At 42.9% G+C, this 21,223-nt stretch overlaps 1 protein-coding gene across 2 annotated transcripts in view; it reads right to left on the bottom strand.

Moving 5' to 3' along the window:
* Positions 1 to 21,223, bottom strand: part of Astn2 (astrotactin 2) — a 901,354-nt gene that overhangs the window by 590,537 nt on the left and 289,594 nt on the right. For both annotated transcript variants that reach the window (XM_005382610.2, XM_013513260.1), the window contains exon 5: positions 20,734 to 20,841. In XM_005382610.2, coding sequence (XP_005382667.1) covers positions 20,734 to 20,841 — 108 coding nt within the window. The remainder of the gene's footprint in view (positions 1 to 20,733; positions 20,842 to 21,223) is intronic.

Genomic DNA, 21,223 nt, shown 5'->3' with positions numbered 1-21,223 from the left:
TTATCCACTCTGTTCCTGGATATTGCTTGGCTCCTTTCACTAATTCTTTGGGACCTCATCTCTCTCAGGAAATCCTCAATTATCTTCTTTCTACTGCCCACTCCTCAATCCAGGCAGGGTTGAAGACTCTCTCCTGTTTTTCCGAGGAACCCCACAAACCCCCTAGTAGTTATCACAATAGCCTCTAAATCTCTGTGTTCATGTTACCTTCTTTTCCCCAACAGACTGTAAATTTCTCAGGACCAGAAACTGGGTTTCATTTATCTTATATCTCCAGCTCCTACCACAGGGCACAGAGTACAATACACAATTAGCAGGTGACTGATGAATGCACGACCAGTGAATGAATGAATGGTCAAAGCCCTCCTCCTCTCAGAAGATAAAAAACATGTTTATCACCACGTGGGGGCGCTCCTGGGTAATTCCAGCAATGGGGCTTGTGGGGAGCCCAGAGTGAAATTTTTCTCTGCTACCAACACATTAGCAAAGCAGAGAAAGTAAGAGCAATACTAAACTGGACAGTTTCTTCTGTACTTCATCAGGCGCAGCTGAGAATGGAACAAAGCCTGCCCTGGTGGATTAAAGAGTGAAAGGAGCTGGTGAGCTCTGCGGCCTGGGAAGTTGCTCGTCAATGGAGGGCAACAGTTCAGTCCATTCACACAAGCCCAGACGATGCCGATTATTATCTCTGGCCCTCACCTGCTGGGAATAGGATGAGTGATTAATAAAGCGTTCAGATCTTTGGGGGAAAAAAGGACCTTAATACAGGGAATGAGATTAACTGGAATGCTTATTATAATTACCACCACTTACTGCAAGCCTCGTATGTCACACATATTTCCAGGCACTAGTAATACAGATCTGAGTGGGTCACTGCCCTGCTCTCATGCTCTAGAGGCAGCGTAGAGACCTACAGGCTAACCACGATTTTAAGAAAGAGACAAGGGGCTGGGGATATAGCTCAGTGGCATAAGCACCTGCCAGGCAAGTGCAAGGTCATGAGTTCAATCCCTGGTACTGCAAAAAAAAAAAAAAAAAAAAAGGCAAAAATTCGATGACAAAAGAGATATAAGTAACACACCAGCATGGTAACGTTTGTTCTGAAGGCATCGGGAAATGTTTAGAAAGGTAATAATATTTATTCCACTCAGTCCTGGAAGGACATTTGGCACAGAACAGCCCAGAACAGTCCAGCAAACAGCAGCCAGCAAAGGCAAAAGAGTGTGGTTGTGGGATGCTAAGCAGAAGGAATGGAAGGAAAAGCTAAACAGGCAGGTCTGGCCTATGCTAGCAAAGGCAATAATGCTTAGAACAGGACTGATGGGGTGAGAATGGCTATTGTTGATGGACCACATGAAGGACTGTGCATACAATATCTCATTAGACACTGAAAACAATACACACATATATGTGTGTATATGTATACATATGTACTATCTATTAATATGTATTTTAATTTCCATTTCATGAATGAAGACTATGAAATGCAGGGGGATTAATAATCATATCTATAGTAAACAAGTGGCAAAGCCAGGATCTATACCCAAGGCTGTCAATCTCCAAAGGCAGTGGTTTTTCAGTGCCATGCCACATTTTAACCAATGCTAGGCTAAGAAGTTGAGAACTGATTGTGAATGCTAAGAGGGAGCCATCAAAGGTATGTGAGGGAGTGTTTCATCTAGGAAATTATTTCAGCAGGTGACGCCAGGGCAGCCTTGGGTAGTTCCTGGCTTCCTGTTCCTAATAAAGCCCCTTCTGGAACAAGTAGAGGTGGACATGGTCCATGTGGAGTAGTACCTAAGCCTCCCAAAGGAGCACAGGATGAGTCTGCCGCCCCCGTACATGCTCCAGCTGCCCTTGGCCCCACAGAGTGATTTATCAGCACAGCATCAGCGCCTCTACCCAGCAGCCTGTGATGCAAGCTATTGGCCCAAACTGAGGTTTTAATTAGCTGAGAGAGGAAAGAGTCAAGCCCTCTCAGATGGAAACAAAGAAAGGCACTAAGAAGGCTCATAAATCTAGAACCAAGGAGCCATGGACTGGACTCCGGCAATCGTGGGCAGTCGGAGTGGGATGTGTGGTGAGGGGGAAGGGCTGACTAAGAGCTCTGTTGCTTTTTCGTGGTCTCTCTTGTTCCTTGGTCAGATACCACTGGGGTGGGGAGTGGGGATCTGCATCACATTTTAGACAAGAGCCCTTGGGATGCTTTTCTGATGATTATATGACTGCACACCAGGGAACTTTTACCTCTGAGCTTCTGCTAGATCTGAGGTAAAAATACAACAGAAAAGCTTATAGGGCCCCCTCGGGTGCCCCTGGCCAACAAAAAAATAAAATCAAATTAAATTTTAAAAAAGAAAAGCTTGCAGGATTTGGAGTAAGGGTGAGTCTAAATGTCTCTTCCATGTTGCCTGCTAAAACTTCAGGCAAGTTGCTTTTCTTCCTAATGCTTTAGTCTCCTCTTCTATAATATCTGGACACGATCTTATATTGCAAGTATTAAAAAAAATAATCCATGCTGGTCATGGGGATGCATACCTGTAATTCTAATGCTCTGGGAGGCAGAGACAGGAGGACCACAAATTTGAGCCCAGCACAGGCAACATAGCAACACCTTATCTCAAAATAAAAAGTGAAAAATGCTTGGCTGTGTGGGGAAGTAGTTCAGTGTAAAGGCACTGGGTTCACAAAAATAAAATGATAAGAGAGTGCTTGACCCATTGTGGTTATTCAGTCAATGATAGCTGTATTTAAAATTTCTTTTCCTTTCTCTGCATCTTAGTTTCCACATATATGAAATGCAAAGTTGTGCCACGTAACTTATAAGGGCTTTTGTAGCTCTGATTTTCAACAGGATATTTTTAGTTGGATATGAGAATACTTGGGTGTGGGGAGAAACAATGCCATTTCCATAGTTTTTGGTGAATATTACTTAGGAAGGGAGGTGTGCAGATTCGATCCTTATAGGAGTCCAGAGGTAGAGCTCAGTCTAAATTAATACAGAATGTTGAGAGATGCATATTTCATGCCAGAATAAGCAAGACAATTCTGAGAGTCAGAGCTATTGGCTGCTTCAATAAGGAGTGAGCTTCCCATCACCGGAGGAATGTAGACAGCATTTGTATAGTAACTTAGAGAGGCTGTCCTAAATGAAATTCAACCATCCCACGGGGGCCACATCCGCTGGGAGCATCTAATGTCCTTACCCACCTTGCCTGAGACTATGGTGGCATGGTCCTTAGTAATATTATTAAATAAATAGAAAACTTCTCATTTAGTCTCACAGCAGCCCAAAGAGGTACAGGAGGGTATTAACATCACATTGCAGATAAGAGACCCAGGGTGCTAGGATTTTAAGCCACTTGCTCAAGGTTTCACCCAGGCAGAAGGAGGCAAAGCTGGGAAAGGAGCTCCAGGACGTCTAACTCCCAAACCCCTTTGCGTTCACAGCTCGCCTCTCATCTCTGATTCTGCACCTGATGGCAGAGCCCAAGTGGGCTCATATTGATTGCAGCTGTCCCTTCCTTCCTCCCCAGCCCCTGTCTCTCTCCCCTACCTGCTCCCCCACATGTATTTATGCTGGGCTGCCTGGTAACAAACGACTCGTTACCATGAGGAGGGCGACAGCCGGGCGATTAGTGAAATTTGTTACCCGTGCGTCTCTGAACAAAATTAAATTAAAAGTGCTGCTTTGCTGTCAAGATAAGGGCCAAGCTGCTGAGATAATTTTTCACTCTCAAACACTCAATTACCCAGTGAAGCTGGATCAGATACAATCAAAGGGGGGGGGGGGGAGAAAAAGAAAGGAAAAAATAGAAGCAGGACCTCCGGAAACAGATGTAAGAGTTTGTTATTGCTTTCTCTGGCCAGGGATGTTAAAGAGGCTGTTGCTATGGTGATGGGGCTGGACCACAAGACACAGGTAAGTGGGTGTGGCCTCTGACTTCATCCAGTAACAAAGAACATGCTCTCTCTCCATCCACTGTCTCTGCTTTTGGTTAAATGGTGTCATTTTTCATCTGAATTATTCCAACTGCCTCCTGGCTTGTCTGCCTCATGTTCTCATCTCTGTCCATCCCAGCTTCTGCTACAGTGAGGGTTACCTTTCGGCCACAGAAATCTGAAAACATCACTTCTTAGGTGGGATCCTTTGATAGCCTCTCAGTGTCATCACGATGAAGCCTGTGCTCCTCAAACTTTGTACTCCAATGAAATGAACAAGAGATACCCTCACCTTCTCCCTCCCTGTCTTTAGACAACAGGGATTATTCTGAGGCCATAGTGTGTCAGAAATATCTCACTGTCTTCACAGAGTGCCTCTCTCTGGAAAAGTGTTCTTTCTTCCCACCAGCAATACCACCTTGTTCCTCATAATACAGGTAGACTATTCCCCTTCAGAGTGCGCCACTCAAGTGTTCTTTCTCTGGGCCCGCATGGGGCTCACTGTGTCTTCTACACGGTTCTTTTGCACACTCTGGAATTGCCCATTTGGTTGCTTTTCCTCTCAGATTTTGAGACCTTCAAGGGCAGAGCTGTACTTCCCTGACCTCTGTACCCTGGGGCCTGTGGAACAGGCTCTAAGTCTTGGGAACTAGAATGACTTTGGTTTTAAATGCTAGGATGGCTGCTGGAGGTGTTTTCAGGAGCCTGAGGAGGAGCATGTCTTCTCTTTGTTTTAAGATCTCCACCATTATTTCCTTAGATGTCTGTCTCAAAAATTTTCTCCTCTAGGTAGCCATTCTTGAATCACAGCATTTCTGTACCCCAGCGTCCTCGCTCCATACCTCTTTGGCCATGAAAACACAGATCTTACTGCATTATCTTGTTTTATTTTAAATACACCCTGCAATTAGAAGCACAGTGCTGTAGAGCCAAGAAGAACATTACTGAATCAAAATTTATTTCTCTGAAGAGAAGTTGAGATCACAGAATTCGATATGATAGTCTCCATTACTTCTTACACATTCTGTAACTTGAAAATGTTTTGAAGAGAGAGGCCACTAGTCTTAATCGTCTTTGGTGTGGTGCCTTAGACAATGATTCTGAACCACACATGTACCTGAAGAGGCTGAAAATAAAGAAGAAAGGAGTGACACCTAGTCACCACTCAAATCCATTAAGTTAAATTCTGGATCTGGACTGAAACCCCAAAATAGATGCTTGTTTTGAATCTCAAACATGTTTATTGTGTACATAGGTTTGGGAACCATGGTAAATGTGTGAGAATGGTCCTTTATTCAGAGAATCACACTTCAAGGACAGAGTAGAAGATCAGTCTCATTGTCCAGGACCATTCTTCTTTAATAATTTATTTCTGATGCTTCTTTTTCCTGTTTTAAATGTTTCCCGTCAGGTAAAGATGAAGTATGTTGATGTCTTCAGGGATCCCAAGACCAGATATATGTAGCTGTTTAAATGAGTACGAACAGTGCTAACCATCATTTTTTCAAGATTTCAAATCAATGTAAGGATATAATTGACCTTTGAGATCATTTGATCTAGTTGCTGAGACACAGTCTCCTTATGTGTAAAGTTAAGTGGCCAGACCTGGTGCTACCATTTGTTTGTCATTTCTGCCTTCCAGAAACTGCATTAAGTGTTACCTACATTATTTAATTTCAATCTGGAATCTTCTTTTAGCAGGAGCAATTACAAGGAAGGCCATTCACACAGCACCAGAAAGCAAGGATCAGTGAGTTAAAGTGATCGCCCCAAGGTGACACTGCCAGGACTCACAATTACTTGTGTTTAGCTCTAAAGACCAAAAAAATGCAACACTGCCTGCTGCGCCACATCCAGCAAATCCACCCACCTTAAGTTGCTTTTGAAAATAAGCAGGGTATAAATAATAAACACAAAGAAAAATACATACATGCATAACATATTGTGATTCACCCACGTATTTCTTTTTAAATGAATTGTTCTGTTTTCCTCAAAAGTAATCACTATAGTTTGTAAATTCTGCCCTTCTTAAAAACTCATTCTTCATAATTATCTGGTTGCACAATATTCTAACAAGTTGATGCATCATTTTACTTAGTCATTCCCATATCATTGGACATTTGGGCCCATTCTAATTTTTCAGTATTAGAAATTATGCTGCAATGACACTCTTCAGGTTCAGAGCTCCATGAAAAATGTGTAGTGTCATGGAAAAATATGGTGATATGACAGGAGTGCAAACATAGGTGTCAGTAACAGTTACAAGGGTGAGGAATAGGATGCATATTAATAAAGATGGGGAAGACATGAAATGAGCTCATTGGTCCAAAGAGTTATTGTTTATTCCTACTTTTTCTATTTTATGTTAGTAGCATTGTTACATAATTTTACATTAGCAAAAAAACAGATAAAAGCCAGGAGCATACCATCAGCAATAGACTTAAAACATCTCCGTTCCTCAGATATCCTGGGAGTAAAAAGATGTACTTAGGAGTCAATGGTTGTGACTTCTCTAGCCAGAAAGCTGGAAAGAGATTCTTAAAGGTTGGAGCTATGTCTTATTAACCCTTGACATTTCAGAAAACTGCACTGTTCCTAGAATCTACAACATGGGTTAAATGAATAAGAGCAAAGTATTTCAGAGTTTGGAGAGGTCTCAGATGTAATTCATGCAAACACCACACTGCAATAATGGATAGGCATCCATATAGCCTTGTGCATGGTTCAGAACTTTAGTACCTGAACTATACTGGGCCTCGTTTTTTCTAAAGTCTCCTCCAATTAGAAGATGCATTGGTTAGTAAATGTGCTCATTTAGAGCCTTGAAGAAAAGTTTTTTGCCAGGCCAACACAGAGTGTGTTTTACTGAGTGACTTGGAGAACCACACATGGTTAGGCATGTCGAGTGTACTGCATTTTAGTTACAAATGTCCCCTGGCTCAACATGTTCTGCAGGCTGTAAGGTGTTCTCATGGAAAATATTCTTGTGCCCTGGCATCTGTTGTGTTAGAGCACAAGTTGGTTTAATTGTGCCCAAGATATTTCGATCCTCGATCTACCACTGAGGGGTTTATCCTCAACCTCCTCAATCTCTGTTTACATTCTCTCCTAGGGCTGGCTCAGACTCTTGCCTTTTTTAACCAAACTTTGGGGGGCAGAATTCTAAGAGTTCTTAGGAGTTCCACTCCCTGGATAAACTATAGATGCCCCTCTCACTGAGAGTGGGAGGAGATAAGAATATGCTACCATACCATAGTTATGTAACTTCATATGATATAGGTAGTGAGATTTCTGGATGTAATAAAGGTCCTAAATCAGTTCATCAAAAACGTTTCTTGTGGGTATGTCTGGCAGATGACCTGGCAAGCCCTGTAAAGAGTCTTGGACCTTCAAGGAAGAGAGTTCATGTCATGTTCTGATGGCCTTGAAGGAGTGTGCTGGTCACTGACAATGGAGGAGGTCTTAGAGGGAGGGCTTGAGGGGGACTGATAGGAATGCAGAATGGTCTGTGTCAGTGACTGGCAGGAAAACAGGCTCATCACTTATGTAGCTACAAGAAATTAGTTCTGTTAACAACTACATAAGCTTGGATGAGGAACCTGTACCTCACTGAAGTTACCACTCCTGCCCCCGTGACAACTTGACTTTAGCCTTGTGAGACACTTAGCAGAAACTGAGTTATGTGTCATGACTGGACTTCTAATCTACAAAACCTTGAGACACTCAATACGTGTTGTTTGGAGCCGTTGTTTGTGGCAACTGGTTTTTCAGAACAGAAAGCAAAGATATGACTATGGAGTGCTGACACTGTCTCCCCAGGCTAACCTCTAGACTGGCAAATGTTTCCACCTGGATGGCTCAAAAACTTCCCCAGTGGCATAATCGCTAAAATCCTGATCATTTTGTCTCTTCTGGAAGCCTCCTGATCTTCCTTCCCCTGGCTGTGGGATTCTTCCAGGTCACAGGTTAGGAACCAATGTTCATCTCCTGAAATCCTCAGTGGCTCACTTTGAGTCTTGGGGTTCTATTACTCATGCATTTAGCATATTCCTGAGCTCCAGGCACCCCATGCTCACCCAGAGCATCGCCATTCTGCCTCAGCAATGCGCTAACTGGTTCCCTGACTTCAGTCTCTGCTCCTTGTGGCTCATTCTTTACTACAAAAAGTACCGTCTTCCTAAAACAGAAACAAGATGGCAGCTCTCTCTCTCTGCTTCTAATACCTTCCTGGGCTCACCATTCCAGAAAGCTTCAAGTCCATCTCTTTCAAACTTATATGGATGGGCCTTTTTTTTTTTTTTTTAAAGTTTGGCCACTTCCTGTTCATATTTCAAGTTTCAGCATTAATATTGGTTCCTCAAAGACGTATTTTATTACTTTGCCCCAGTTATATTAATTCCTCTTTTTGCTTTTGTCAGAAGGATTTCTTCCAGTTTGGAATTATATACTCATTTACGTGTTTGTGAAATACTCTCTACCTTTCCGTTTCCCCTGGGCATTACTATAAGCTTCATAGTGTTAAGGATAACCACATTACTGATTTATTTTTCACTATCTATATGGTCCTTAGCATATAGACTCAATAGAGCTGACTGTATATTATGCATTAGCTGATTAAATAGATGAATGAGAGAATGAACTTGGCATGTAAAGCTTTTCTCAATCTGGCTCAATTTACCCTTCCCAGCTTCTGTTCATCATCTTCCTTCATGTAGTTTATACTTTAAGAACACTGTTTAATCATCATAAAATCCCTGTAAGGTGGGATTATCACCTCCAGTTTTCAGAGTAGGAAATTGAACCCAGGAAAATGAAACTAACTCACCCCAAATCATTCAAAGGAGGAGTCAGGGCTAACTAAGGTCATGTGCAGTATAGCTCTTGACACATAATGGGTACTCAGGGCCTGCAGTTAGTTTCCTTGTCTGGGAATGAATTTTGCAAGGGTAGGAGAATCCTGGCTGTCTCACAGGACTCAGAAGAACAGGGGTGACAGAGTGTTCTTGCTTGGGGCTGAAAGCAGACAGCTCCAATCTCTCATTCTACAAAAAAGGAGGGAAAAATCCTGCTGAGCCTAGTTGAAAAACAAGAAAGCAAGAGAGACTGATTATTCCTTCTCGCTAGTGTAAGCAACTAAAAACGACATGTTTGCTTTATCGCCTTTGGTCTCCCATTTGATTCCTGACAGCCATCTCCCTCCCTGGGATTCGGGGCTGTCAGGTGCTGAGCTGGTTGGCATTGCAAAGGAGCCAGAGAACTGAGAGCAAGTTAAACAATATTTCAGGGACCGTCAGGCCTTGGAAAGGGAGCTTTTGAAGCTGGCTGGTTCTCTCCCTGCATTCAAGGAGCCTTCCTTTGCAAGGGCTGGGTAGAGGTAATCTGGAAGATGACTTTATGTGAAAGAAAGCCAATGTCTATTTCCTTCATGAGTTGAGGAAAGGGACACAAGAGAGACATCAGAAAAAAGCTTTTTAAGCCCATAACAATTTCTGAATACATAATTTTCTTTTCTTTGTCTCGTAAAATAGGGCCAAATGTAAGCACAGATCAAAGCTAGGTTCCGCATTTTACTGTTCTTTCAGTAAGAGGAATCCAAATTCTCAGTCTTGTTTTCCTAAGAACAAAAGTAGAATCTTTCCAAAAAGCCTGTGCTGGCTACTGGCACCCACTCAAGTAAGGTTATCAATGCATCACATATCAGAAGCAGCGAACTCCCAGGGCAGAAGTTACGATAATGTGAAAAAGGCACAAATGTACAAGGTTCTTCTAGGGGACAACTGGGGACTGCGGGGTGGTAAAAGTAGTTTTTGGAGCTAACTGGAGTCCAGATAAAGCCTCAGTCCTGCCACTACTGGATTTATGGCCTTGGAGAAGTTATTTTGCCTGGTTTCAGATTTATTCTTTTAAACATGAAAACAAGGACAACAGCTGATTACACAGGAAGATTAATGAATATGCAATATATCTGGCACAAAAATGACACTCAGTAAATGACTGCTGTAAGATGTTATTCCTCTTATAATTATTACTCAAGTTTCTGGCTTGTGAAAATGAAGACACATTTGATGGGAGCCCAAAGCCAGAACAAGAATAGGATGTGCTCTTGCCATATCAACGAAGGTATTAAGTGAAGGTTTTCAGCCTTGGTTGAAAATTAGAACCTTGGAAGGATTTTCAGCCAGCAAGCAGATCCTTATCCAGACATCCCTATGAAGTGGGTCTGAGTAGGTACTTGTAGCTGGTAGGTTTTTTTAAAGGCTTCTGACTGATTCCAAGGTTCTTTAGGCTAGAAGCTACCCAGCCCAGACGGTGCTTCTTACCACTTGCTGAGCATGCCTTTCTGCTGCTCCTTCTGACTGATACACATTCTAGAAATCACCATTCCTTTAGGTGGGAAGCAATAGAGGGCCAACCTCACCTCAGACCCTAACTCTCCAGTTTTTCAACATGACCTTGTCATCTGTTTCTGCAGAGGGTCTATCTGCCCAGGGTTAAGGATTTTGTGGTTTTCTTTTTAAACCATGCCTTCCACTACCTGATGTATCATCCCCCAGAAAAGATTCAGATTGGCTGGACTATTTGAAGAAAATGGCCCTAGAACCCCAGCCAGAGGATAAATTCTAACTTTTAACTTACTCTTCACACTAATAGTATTCCAGAAATTATTTAACAACTGTACATTGAGGGGAAAGAGGGTACTTCCATTTTTAGTGTTTGCCAATTTGTGTAAATATTGGTAATCTGCAGGCACAGGTTTAAATCCTTGCTCTTCCATTTCCTAGCTGTGTGACCTAGGGCTAGATGCTTTCCTTCTCTGACTTAAGCTTCTCAAACGTAAAAGAGGATAAGTCTAGTTGTCTCTCTGTTCTCCCTTAGGCTGCTGTGAGGATTATATGAGGTAATATATGCAAAGGACATGCTTAGCCAAGTGTGCCTGCCATGTAATCAGTTAAATGGTAGCTAGTTGAGCTCAGTGTACCAGTGGCCAAGCCACACACAGCTCATGGCCTGTTTCCTGTGTATTGGCCCACAAACTGGTCTTGCTTCTAGAAAATAAAAAGGACAGATTTTCACTGTGAGCCTAAATTTGGTGATGTGGTGTAAATATTGCCACCATAACTGATTATGAGCTACTGATATGATATCACTCTGAGTATAGTTGGGAAGAGATGAGCACAGTCTGGGCTGTCCTGGCTCCACCAAAACACTGGAAGTTCCCCCTTGTAATGTATTTTTCTGCCTGATCAAATATTATTAGGGGTATTGGTGCCACTAGTGCTAACTTTTGTCCTTCGTAGTGAACTGACTTCTCAGTGGTGGAACTTGTTTTGACCATAGCTATTGCTAGTACAAGCCCCTCTCCAACTGAACCCCCAAGGAGGGTCATACAGCTGACTTAGGAGGTTCTTAGGGAATTTATTAGGCTTCTTGTGGCAGGAGAGATCTGGGCACCTATCCCATGTCCTACTGAATATACACCTTAAGCAGGGCCTGAAATATGCTTTACATGATATCTCTCTTTCATCCTCAGAATGTCATGACTGGGTCTGTAAACCAAGTAGTTTAAATTCACATTTCCCTATCACACAGTAGCCTGAGATAAGTGAGGTTTCTTAAGCTTTTATTTCCTCATCTGTAAAGTGGAGATACAAATACCCCTTCTTATAATATTATTTACAATTATAGGAAAAATGATGCATTTAAAAAGTGTCGTTAGCATAGAGAGAATTAATACATAAATGTGGTTTCTTCTGTTCCTTTCTACTTTCACCCTCCTCCATATTTGTATTTCTATCATAGACTGTTTTAATCAGCTTTTCTGTCACTGAGACACAATAACCAATATCCACAAATTAAAAGAGGAGAGCTTTAATTTGGCTCATGGTTCAGAGAGCTCAGTACATGGTTAGCTGGCTCCTAAGCAGAAATGTCATGGTGGAAAGACATGTCTGAACAACATTGCTTAGTTCATGTTGGCTGGGAAGCAGAGCAGGTGAACTGTGATACCAGAGACTAGAGACAGAGTTCCAGGTCACACCTCCATACTCTACCCAGACACATCCAGAAGTGTTCTTTACTAATCCAGAGGGCAGCTGTTAAGGTAACCAAGGTGATACAGTTAACCCATCACATGGGCTCTCAGAATGGTACTGTTGAGAATAAGTGTCAAGTTTGACAGACTGAGATGGAGACCTATAGCCTTGCTTAGTTTCCTAACCAAATAAGAACATATCTAGGATTGGATCTAAAAGTTCAGAACTTCCAGAAATTATATAATCCTCCCTTGGTGGCCTCTTCCTCCCTCTGACCTTGTCTCCATTCTTTGCTTGCAGTTTCATCCAGCACTCCTTTCCCTGCCTCTCTGTCCTGTCCTAATCCCCCTCTGCTTTCCCTATGCTCATGTTTACACCCTCAGATAACCACATAAATCCATCATGAGAAGGTGCTTCTATGTCCACTCATGAGGGTGAGTCTTCTGGTACATGCTTTGTCTGAAGCCTCCAGTTACAATGGCATCGATATGGCTCTCTCCTGAGTGATACAAGAAATAGGCCAACCCATTCTATGCCTCTGATATCATTCCCTGCCTCCAAAACCTGAGCATCTCTTCCAAGTCATTCTGGGCATCTTTTCCGGGTCACTTCGGTTACAAAGACTTTGAAGGCTGATTAAGTACAAATAAGGTTGGCTGCAGTGTTTGCTCTTCTCTCAGTAGCAGGTCTTCGTCATGAGCCTGCAGACATACAGAAGGCTGCGCCTGTGATAAAGGTCATCCTTAGGCAAGAAGCAGTGGACAGTGAAGTGTAACACAATATCACAATGCCCCAAGATGCCAGGATCACCAAATTTAGGGTTACAGTGAAAATCTCTCCTTTTTATTTTCTAGAAGCAAGACCAGTTTGTGGGCCAATGCACAGGAAATAGGCCATGAGCTGTGTGTGGCTTGGCCACTGATACACTGAGCTCAACTAGCTACCATTTAACTGATTGCATGGCAGGCACACTTGGCTAAGCATGTCCTTTGCATATATTACCTCATATAATCCTCACAGCAGCCTAAGGGAGAACAGAGAGACAACTAGACTTATCCTCTTTTACGTTTGAGAAGCTTAAGTCAGAGAAGGAAAGCATCTAGCCCTAGGTCACACAGCTAGGAAATGGAAGAGCAAGGATTTAAACCTGCGCCTGCAGATTACCAAGCCTGTGTGCAATTTAGATGCATCACTGTTTTCTCAATGTTTCGGTCTAGAAATGATTTCAGTGAAACATTATCAGGCTCATAAAATTAAGAGAGAATCCTTTATCTCTTGTCCTGCTTCTACTATGTTTAACATTTGACCGCAATTGTTTTTGTTCATTTAAAAAGATGACATTTTAACCTCTGGGAAAATGTTTTCCTTTTCTGAGTCTGAGTTTCTATGTGCATAAAAGATGAACTATCTTTAAGATGGAAAAAATCATTGTGATTGAATGAGAAGTGGTGAATACAGTGTGGGGTAGTTATCTTTATCAACAATCAAGGCACGGTACCCCCTTTCTATGGACCCCTCTACCATTAGTCCTGCAGCCATAAGCTTGGGCTCGGTCCGATCCTGGCGTCCTCTCCCCACCATTCTCAGTGCACCAGGTACCCTCAGCCCTCGTACTTTGGCAGGTTCTATTCTTGGAACATTCCTCTTTTATTCTACTCTTCCATTTCCTAGAGTCTGTGCCCTATCTTGGTACTCTCAGTTTTGATTTTGGAACAACTGCCTACTTTTAATTCTCAAAGGCCCTTTCTGCAGGTGTGGCTTGAAATTTCTCTCGTCTGTCCTTTTCCTCTAAAACGGGATTAAAAGTGTGTGTGTGTGTGTGTGTGCGCGCGTGTGTGTGCACGTGTGCGTGTGCATGCATGTGTGTGTGTGTGTATGTGTGTGATCAATATGGAAAGAATCATAACACATCGACACACCTCAGCATCAAGGGCTGCTTACAATACAAGGCACCTTATCACTACAGAAAACCCTAGCTTGAGACTTGCCAAATTAAAACAAGCAACTAAAATCAAAAATAAACAAAATCAAGATTGGTTCTGCCTGTTGGAGCTAACCAGCAAGGCTTAGAGTAAGCACATAGGATTGGGAATCAGAAAACCTGCGTCTTTAGAATCAGCAGAACAAGAACAGTGTGCAGAGAGGGAGAGAGCTTTGCCTAAGGCCACACAGCCACAGCACAGAGCTTTGCTGGGAGGCTCATGCTGGATTCTTGCACGGCTGATACAATCCAGCAGCTGTTTCTGCTCTGTTTCCTACTCAGCAATTTGCCTGCAGCTGGACGCACCATCTGCACTTTTCATCTGGACCTTGAATTAAACACCAGTTTATCTTGATAGGCATCACCTCTCAGGGTGATGGCATCCTCATCCCCCAGGATATCATAAGCACACTAAGGATGTGGCTTGGACCCCATTTCCCACACAGCCTAACATCGTGCTTAGAAAGGGTGTTTGTTCCATAAACAGAGATTAAACTGGGCTACACTTTAGACTTAATGATGTAACATAAATACGCTTGCAAGATGCGAAGGAAAGCAGAAGCCCTGAGAGATCACAGGCTTGCCAATGGCCACGAAATTAGTTCTAGTGAGGTACAGATGACTATCTCCTGACTCTGCATCTAGCATTCTTTGCTATATGCAATGCTATCTCCATGATAAAGTGACTTTTAGTCCAGTGGTAATGTATCACATCCGCTACTTGATTAGTACATTCTTTAGAAACTGTCAGTAAATTGGAAACAAGTCTCATTCCCACGTAATTATGTACATGACCAAATAGAATCCTGTGGAAGAGTCCTGAGGCAGTGTAATCATGTAACACAAGGTCAGGTTCATTTTATAAAACATCGTGAAGATTCACTCATGCTACCTGGACCAGTCATAAAGGTGTATTTTGTGGAAAGTTTAGAGAACCAGCTGACTAACTATGGCTTACAGGCAAAATGTGATCAGTACAACTATGCTCTGGAAAATAAAGTTTTACTGAGATACACTTATGTGTATTCATTTATATGTTATCTATGGCAGCTGCCATGATACAACAATGACATTGGGCAGCATATGTAGTCTATGTGGCCTGCAGAGATGAAAATGTTTACTCATTAGCCACTTACAGAAAGATGTTGCTGATCCCTTATTTACAAACGGCAGCAATAAACCCATCTTGGTCTCTTAGTCTGTTTTTCAGTCCCTTTGGGTCTCTCCCTCCTGTGCCCACTATATTGATTACTGCAGTTCTCAGCTCTGGAATGACTTTCTGCCTGGCCACAACAGACATTTAAAAAAAACAAAAACAAAAACAAACAGTACCATTTCCCTTAAAAGAACCTGAGACATAAGAAATTCACAGACTGTGTCCAGACTGTATCACAAACCTCTTTTTAAAATAGATTCTATTGGCAAAAATGAAATTTTAACCTGATTTAGTTTGTAGCTTAGAATGATTTAAATGGAAAGGGAATGTGGCAAAAAAGAACAACCATTTATTGAACATGTTTGGATGAATCCCAGAGCGTTCCTCCTCCAGACTTGCTCACTCTGTGGGGGTCAATATTAATTGCTCCATTTTATACAAAGGGAGGTAAGTGCCCAGAGGTTCAGAGCCCATACAGGACCAGACAGAAGGGTTGATATAAGGTCAGAACTCACAGCCAGATCTGGCAGAATTGAACACCTGCTCTATCTCTCTCACGGGACCTGGAGGACACAAACTTACATATCAGTAAATGTTAAAATAGTGCGGTGATGATATCTACACAGAGGGAATATCACAGAATCTGGCATGGAAAAAAATGTAGAAGCCGAGGTGTGAGATGAATTCACAGAAGACATGATTTAAGTGAAGATCCAGAGTAAGTGGAGTGTCTTGGTTACTTTTTTTCTCGCTACTGGGACAAAATACCTGACACCCAAATTTAAGGAAGGAAAGGTTTATTTCGCTTACAGTTTGTGGAAGTTTCAGTCCTTACTTGGCAAATTATAAGGCAGAGTGGCACGTGGCAGAGAGCTGCATCTCAGGGCGGCAGCACCCAGCTAACCTGCAAGCACCCACCAGTGCGGAATGGGGGAGGAATGCCCTCAAGAACTCTTTTTCTCTCCCTTACATATGCAACCTATCCACCCCAGGGCGGGTGTAGCTCTCACACCCACAATTATTCAACTCTAATAGCTTGCCCCATGTCCGCATGAGGCACTGGGGAGACACACAGACATAAACCATAACATGTGGGTAAAATACAGAGGAGGCTACCAGGCCAGGAAGTTTGTGAAGCTTCTGGGAGGACAAAGAGATGAGTGTTGGGGTAGATGCCTGGGGGCAGAAGTGGAGACAGCCCAAGGGACATAGGAGGCCAGACCACTTGGGATTTGGGGGATGATAAAGAATTCACATTTCATCCACCCAGGAATGCATTTAAAGCTAAGAGAAGAAACAACATGATCTCTACTTACATTTAAGAAAATGGTCAGTTTTGATCCATAGTGAATAATGGACTGGACCCCAGCAAATGAAACCATTGAGAAAAGGCTTTCAGCAGTTTTTATGCAAAGGATGCAGGTGGCAAGGATGAGGACAGCAGCAGAAGGGAAAGTGAGAAACTTTAGAGAGGAGTAGAAGTTACGAAGGAGATCATCATTATCTCATTTAGCTTTTACCATTACCTTGTTAGGGTAATGTCATTGTGCTGCTACCCTAATTCAGAGATGAGAACATTATATCATTTCATGTGGAAGATGAGTGGTAAAGCCATAGATGAGACCTAGACCCCCTTCTCAATTTTAACAGGAAGCCATCCTCTATTTAGCTACTGTTCCTCCACCTCTCTCTTGGTTCAAACTTGGAATGAGGGGCTCAGTTCAACATCCGGTTATACTTTGTCTTCTAAAGTCATCTAAAGCCATCACCCAAATTGTGCAGCTCATGGAGGGCCTTTAGGAAGACCTCAACTCCCACCCCCACTCAGGTGCTTTGGAGCAACACTCTTCAACCTCTACTTAGAAACCAGGAAAGTGAGTCTCGGAAGCAGGTAGTTACCTAGCCATGATCACAGAAAATTGATGGCAAACCAGCACTGTGGTTTCTAGTATGGCCCTAAAGATTCAACTTCCAGTTCAGTGACAGCAGCAGATGAATGCCTTCGTTCATGTCCATGTACTCCTAGATTTGGGAAACACAGTTCAGATCCTACTTTTCAAATGGAAGTGTAGTGTATAACCCATTAACATGGAGTCTCAAATGCTGTGAGATGACTGTTCCCGGTCAGCATAGGAATTCATGTTTCCTGGTATTTGTATTTTTTTCTTCATGCTCCTCCTTGTACTTCATCATCTTTTATTTGTCCCAGCCAGGCTAGCTCACATACCCTGGGCAGACTACAAGAAGGAGCTTGGATGGCACTGGCAATGGTAGGAAGAAAGCTGAGGGCATGGGTCTCCAAGTAGGCCTGGGTGATCAAGGAAGAGGAAGGCAGTCAATGTAGGCAAACAGGATAACAGATGTCATAGGCAGACACCTTCTGTTAAAAGGAAAAAGATATAGGGGAGAGAGAGGCAGTGGGCGTGAAACAGCCAAACAGAATACAAAGGGAGCTAGAGGGGGACATCAGGTATATTTCAAAACAAACAGAGGATTTTCCCAAATGCATATCTAGTGGCACTGGCTTATGAACAAGAAGTGACCTTTAAGATCAGATTTTACCAGCTTCTACCCTTCCACTCTTCCACATTTCAGATTTTTAAAAAAGGGGCATGGATAGTGGTGCTTGGCTCTGTCACAGCGTTTTCTTCTCCAATCCTAACCTTTTCGTGAATGCTTTAAGATATCGACCAATTTTAATCCTTACAACATCCTTTTAGAGCAGTGATGGTGAACCTCTTAGAGACTGAGTGCCTCAACTGCATCCCCAAACCCTTTTATTTATTGCAAAGTACAGATACAACAATTCCACCTGAATACTGAGGTTTTAGTTTAGAAAAACAACTGTTATCCAGTGCCAGGCTGCTGGGGCACCTTGGCTCATGTGCCAACAGAGAGAGCTCTGCATGCCTGCTGTAGCTTTCATGCCATAGGCTCGCCACTACCATCCTAGAAATTTAATCTTACCATCCCCACTTTACAGCCCAGGGAACTTATGCACAGGGATGTAAGTTGCATGTTACAATGGTATTGCTAGTAAGTCGTGGGGCTGGGATTTGAACCAGATAACCCACCATCAGAATCCATTGTCTTAACACTCTGTCCTACTGCTTTTTCATCCCCATGTGCTCCTGGGCCTTCCTTGGCTCACTTTTGTACTATATATTTCCCCATTAGGACACCAAGTATCAAAGGTCCCTCGATTCCTTTGCAAAATGTGAAGAAGAGAATGAAAAGGCACAAGCTTCACGAGGCACAACTCTATGGCATCTGAAGAACTGGACATTGGGCATAAGTTCTTTAGGCTAGAGCAGAGGACTTGCCAGAACAAAATTCACGTTGGGCTCAATAAATATCCTAGCAATAGCCGTAGCAGACCGACAACCTCACCAACACCAAGTGCCTGTGAATATGCGAGGGTAATTATGTATAGGGAGTCTGAACATGCCATTCCTTCCCTACCCTCTCAGTTCACCTCCCTGTATTATTTTCTTAAGAATTTGCCATCATCTAATTATAGTTCCATATAACACAACCTTATAGGTGTGGGGATTCCAGGAACTGTCACCTGGTTTGTATCCCTGGTGCTTAGAAGAGTGGTAGAGCAGAGGCTGGTGCTGAACAAATATCTGTGGTATGTGTGGAAGAAAGGAAAAGAGGATGAGAAGATGTACTAGGAAATAACTGGAGAAAGGAGAAGAAAGGAGGAGGAAGAGAAAGTGGGGGAGAATGGGAAGAAAGAAAATAGAAACTAACAAAAGCAAAGAAGAAAATGAAGAGAAGGAGGTGGTGATAGAGGATGGAGCAGGAAGAAAAGGAGAAAAAGATAGAAGTAAAACAAACAAAGGTGAAGGAAGAGGGCTGTGTCTTCAGCGGAAAATAAATGGAGGCAAATAATGAAGTAAGCAGCTTTGGTGTTCAGGAGGCCACAGAGCCAGGAAAGGAGATGGGGAGGCGTCACAGCCAGCTCGGCCTTCTTGAGTATCTGGAGGTACTGGGCCAAATCGTTTATCTCGGGACCTGTGGCTTGCTTTTGACTTTTTTTTTTAAGTTTAACTCCGATTTATGGGGGGCATTCTCAGTGATGGATGTTTTCCCAATTAGCTGTAAATAGCCCAGTCCTGCTGAGGAGACCCACCAAGTTCCCCAGCCCTGATACCAGCTGCTGGATTGGGGGAGGGAGAAGACAGGCCAAGAATTATTGATCACCTCCTTCTAAATCTTCAGTGCAGCAGATTCTAGAAAGGCATGGGAGGGAGAGGCAGGCCCCATTATTCTAATGGCAGCGGAGGCTGAAAACCCTTCTCAGGGGAGGTGTCAGTGGAAACACTCCTAACACAGGACTCTGTCTGGAAAAGTTGTACCAAGGATGGGGAGACAGCAGGGGCAAGGATGGAAATGAACTGGCCTTGGTAGTGTCTACCTCATTTTGTCCTTAGTATACTCCAGGCACCATGAGAAATTTTTATATATAATTTGAGTCAAAATTCGTCTCCAATTGTATAAGGCAGCTACAAGGCCCATTTCACAGATAAGAAAATGAAGCCACACAGAAGGTAAATAACTTTACACTTAAGAGCAAATGGAGCCCAGAGAATGTATGCGCTTTGAATGTCCATCACAAATGGACAGCATGCATGGAGAATGATATGTGGGAAGATGACTATTCCTCCTTCCTGCCCCAGGTACTTCAGCACAGGTGGGAGGGCCAGACACACTGTCACATGCCTGCACAAGTGACACAGCGTCTTCCTTTCAGTGGGTTCTGGCCTAATCTCTGGCATGGATCGCATGTTTGCCGCCCAGGGTCTCTTCCAAGAATGGACTCATGCTTGCTAATTTCCTATTCTTATAAAACTCTCAGAGGTGAAGAATGACATTCACAGATGATTTCCTGAAACACACCATATTTTCTTGTATAACACATTGAACAATCAGAGAACTACAGACCTCAGCCCTTTATGGAGTGTTGCTACAACATTCTGACATCACCTTACATGGACAGTCATTGTGATAAATAATCATGCATCAATACCTTTTTTTTTTTTTATCTGTTGAAGATACAGTCTAGAAAGTCACATGGGCGCTAACTGGAGGCCTCTTTCTTAGTTTCAGTGCCAGATAAATAGAATTTTGTGACCCAAATGCTTGCTTTGTCCCATAGATCTTTGTAAGTTTTACTTTTAATATATTTCCTTTTTCACTTTTGCTGCTAGGAATCTCTAGCTTGGCAGATCTTATGAGAACCACACTACACAATATGGCTTGGGTTTCCCTGCAATGACCTAACTTGAGTTTGGGTAATTTTCTTTACTTTTATTTTCTGTTTAATATCAATTTTATTTCTTGAGCTGAATTTTAAAAACTGTATAAATTGCAGGGAAAAAAAATCCTTCAAATACTCTGAAGGAACATATAAGCCAGGAAGTAAATAAAGTACATAGCAGGGGGAAAAGAAAAGGAAGGTCTTTAGTCCAGCTAGGGCACCAGGTGGCAAGCTCAGTGATAACCAGTTTGGGTCAAAAAAGAGTTTGGTTTGCCATTGATCAGAAAATCTGCTTCCTGGGCTTTGCTTCCACATAGTCAGGTTCTGGAAAATTCCCAAGCAAGGGCTCCGCTACCTTTGCTGCGCCGGCGACTGCGGTACTGCTCTGTGTAGAACGTCAGCTGCGTCTCATCATCTGCCTCTGAACCCGAAGTCCCCTTGGTTCTCCCAAAGCTGATTCCCCCTGCAAAGAAGCACAGTCCACCAGTGAGCCTCAAGAGTCTGCAGAAGCTTGTGAAGTCCTTCAACCAGCACGGAAGACAAGTCACCCCACCTCCCGACTCCTCTCCACAAATTCACAGTGACCCAGGAGTTATGGATAATGGGAGGAGTTGAGGCTGTGCAGCGATGTGAAGCTAGGGTTGAACCATGGCTCGGCAGCTTCCGGGCTGTGTAATCTTGAGGAGATATCTTACCTTTCTGAACTCCAGGTACTTTGTCTCTATAATACTGTTCACTTTGTGCAGCTCCTTTGAAGATTAAAGAAGATATGACATGCAAAATACCAGGTCCACAGTGGATACTAAATAATGGAAGGCTACCACTGCTTTGCATAAGCCTAAGAA

Source organism: Chinchilla lanigera, unplaced genomic scaffold (assembly GCF_000276665.1).
Source record: "Chinchilla lanigera isolate Chin_1 unplaced genomic scaffold, ChiLan1.0 scaffold00018, whole genome shotgun sequence".
NCBI classification, from domain to species: Eukaryota; Metazoa; Chordata; class Mammalia; order Rodentia; family Chinchillidae; genus Chinchilla; species Chinchilla lanigera.
This window is presented reverse-complemented; position numbering and strand designations above follow the sequence as displayed.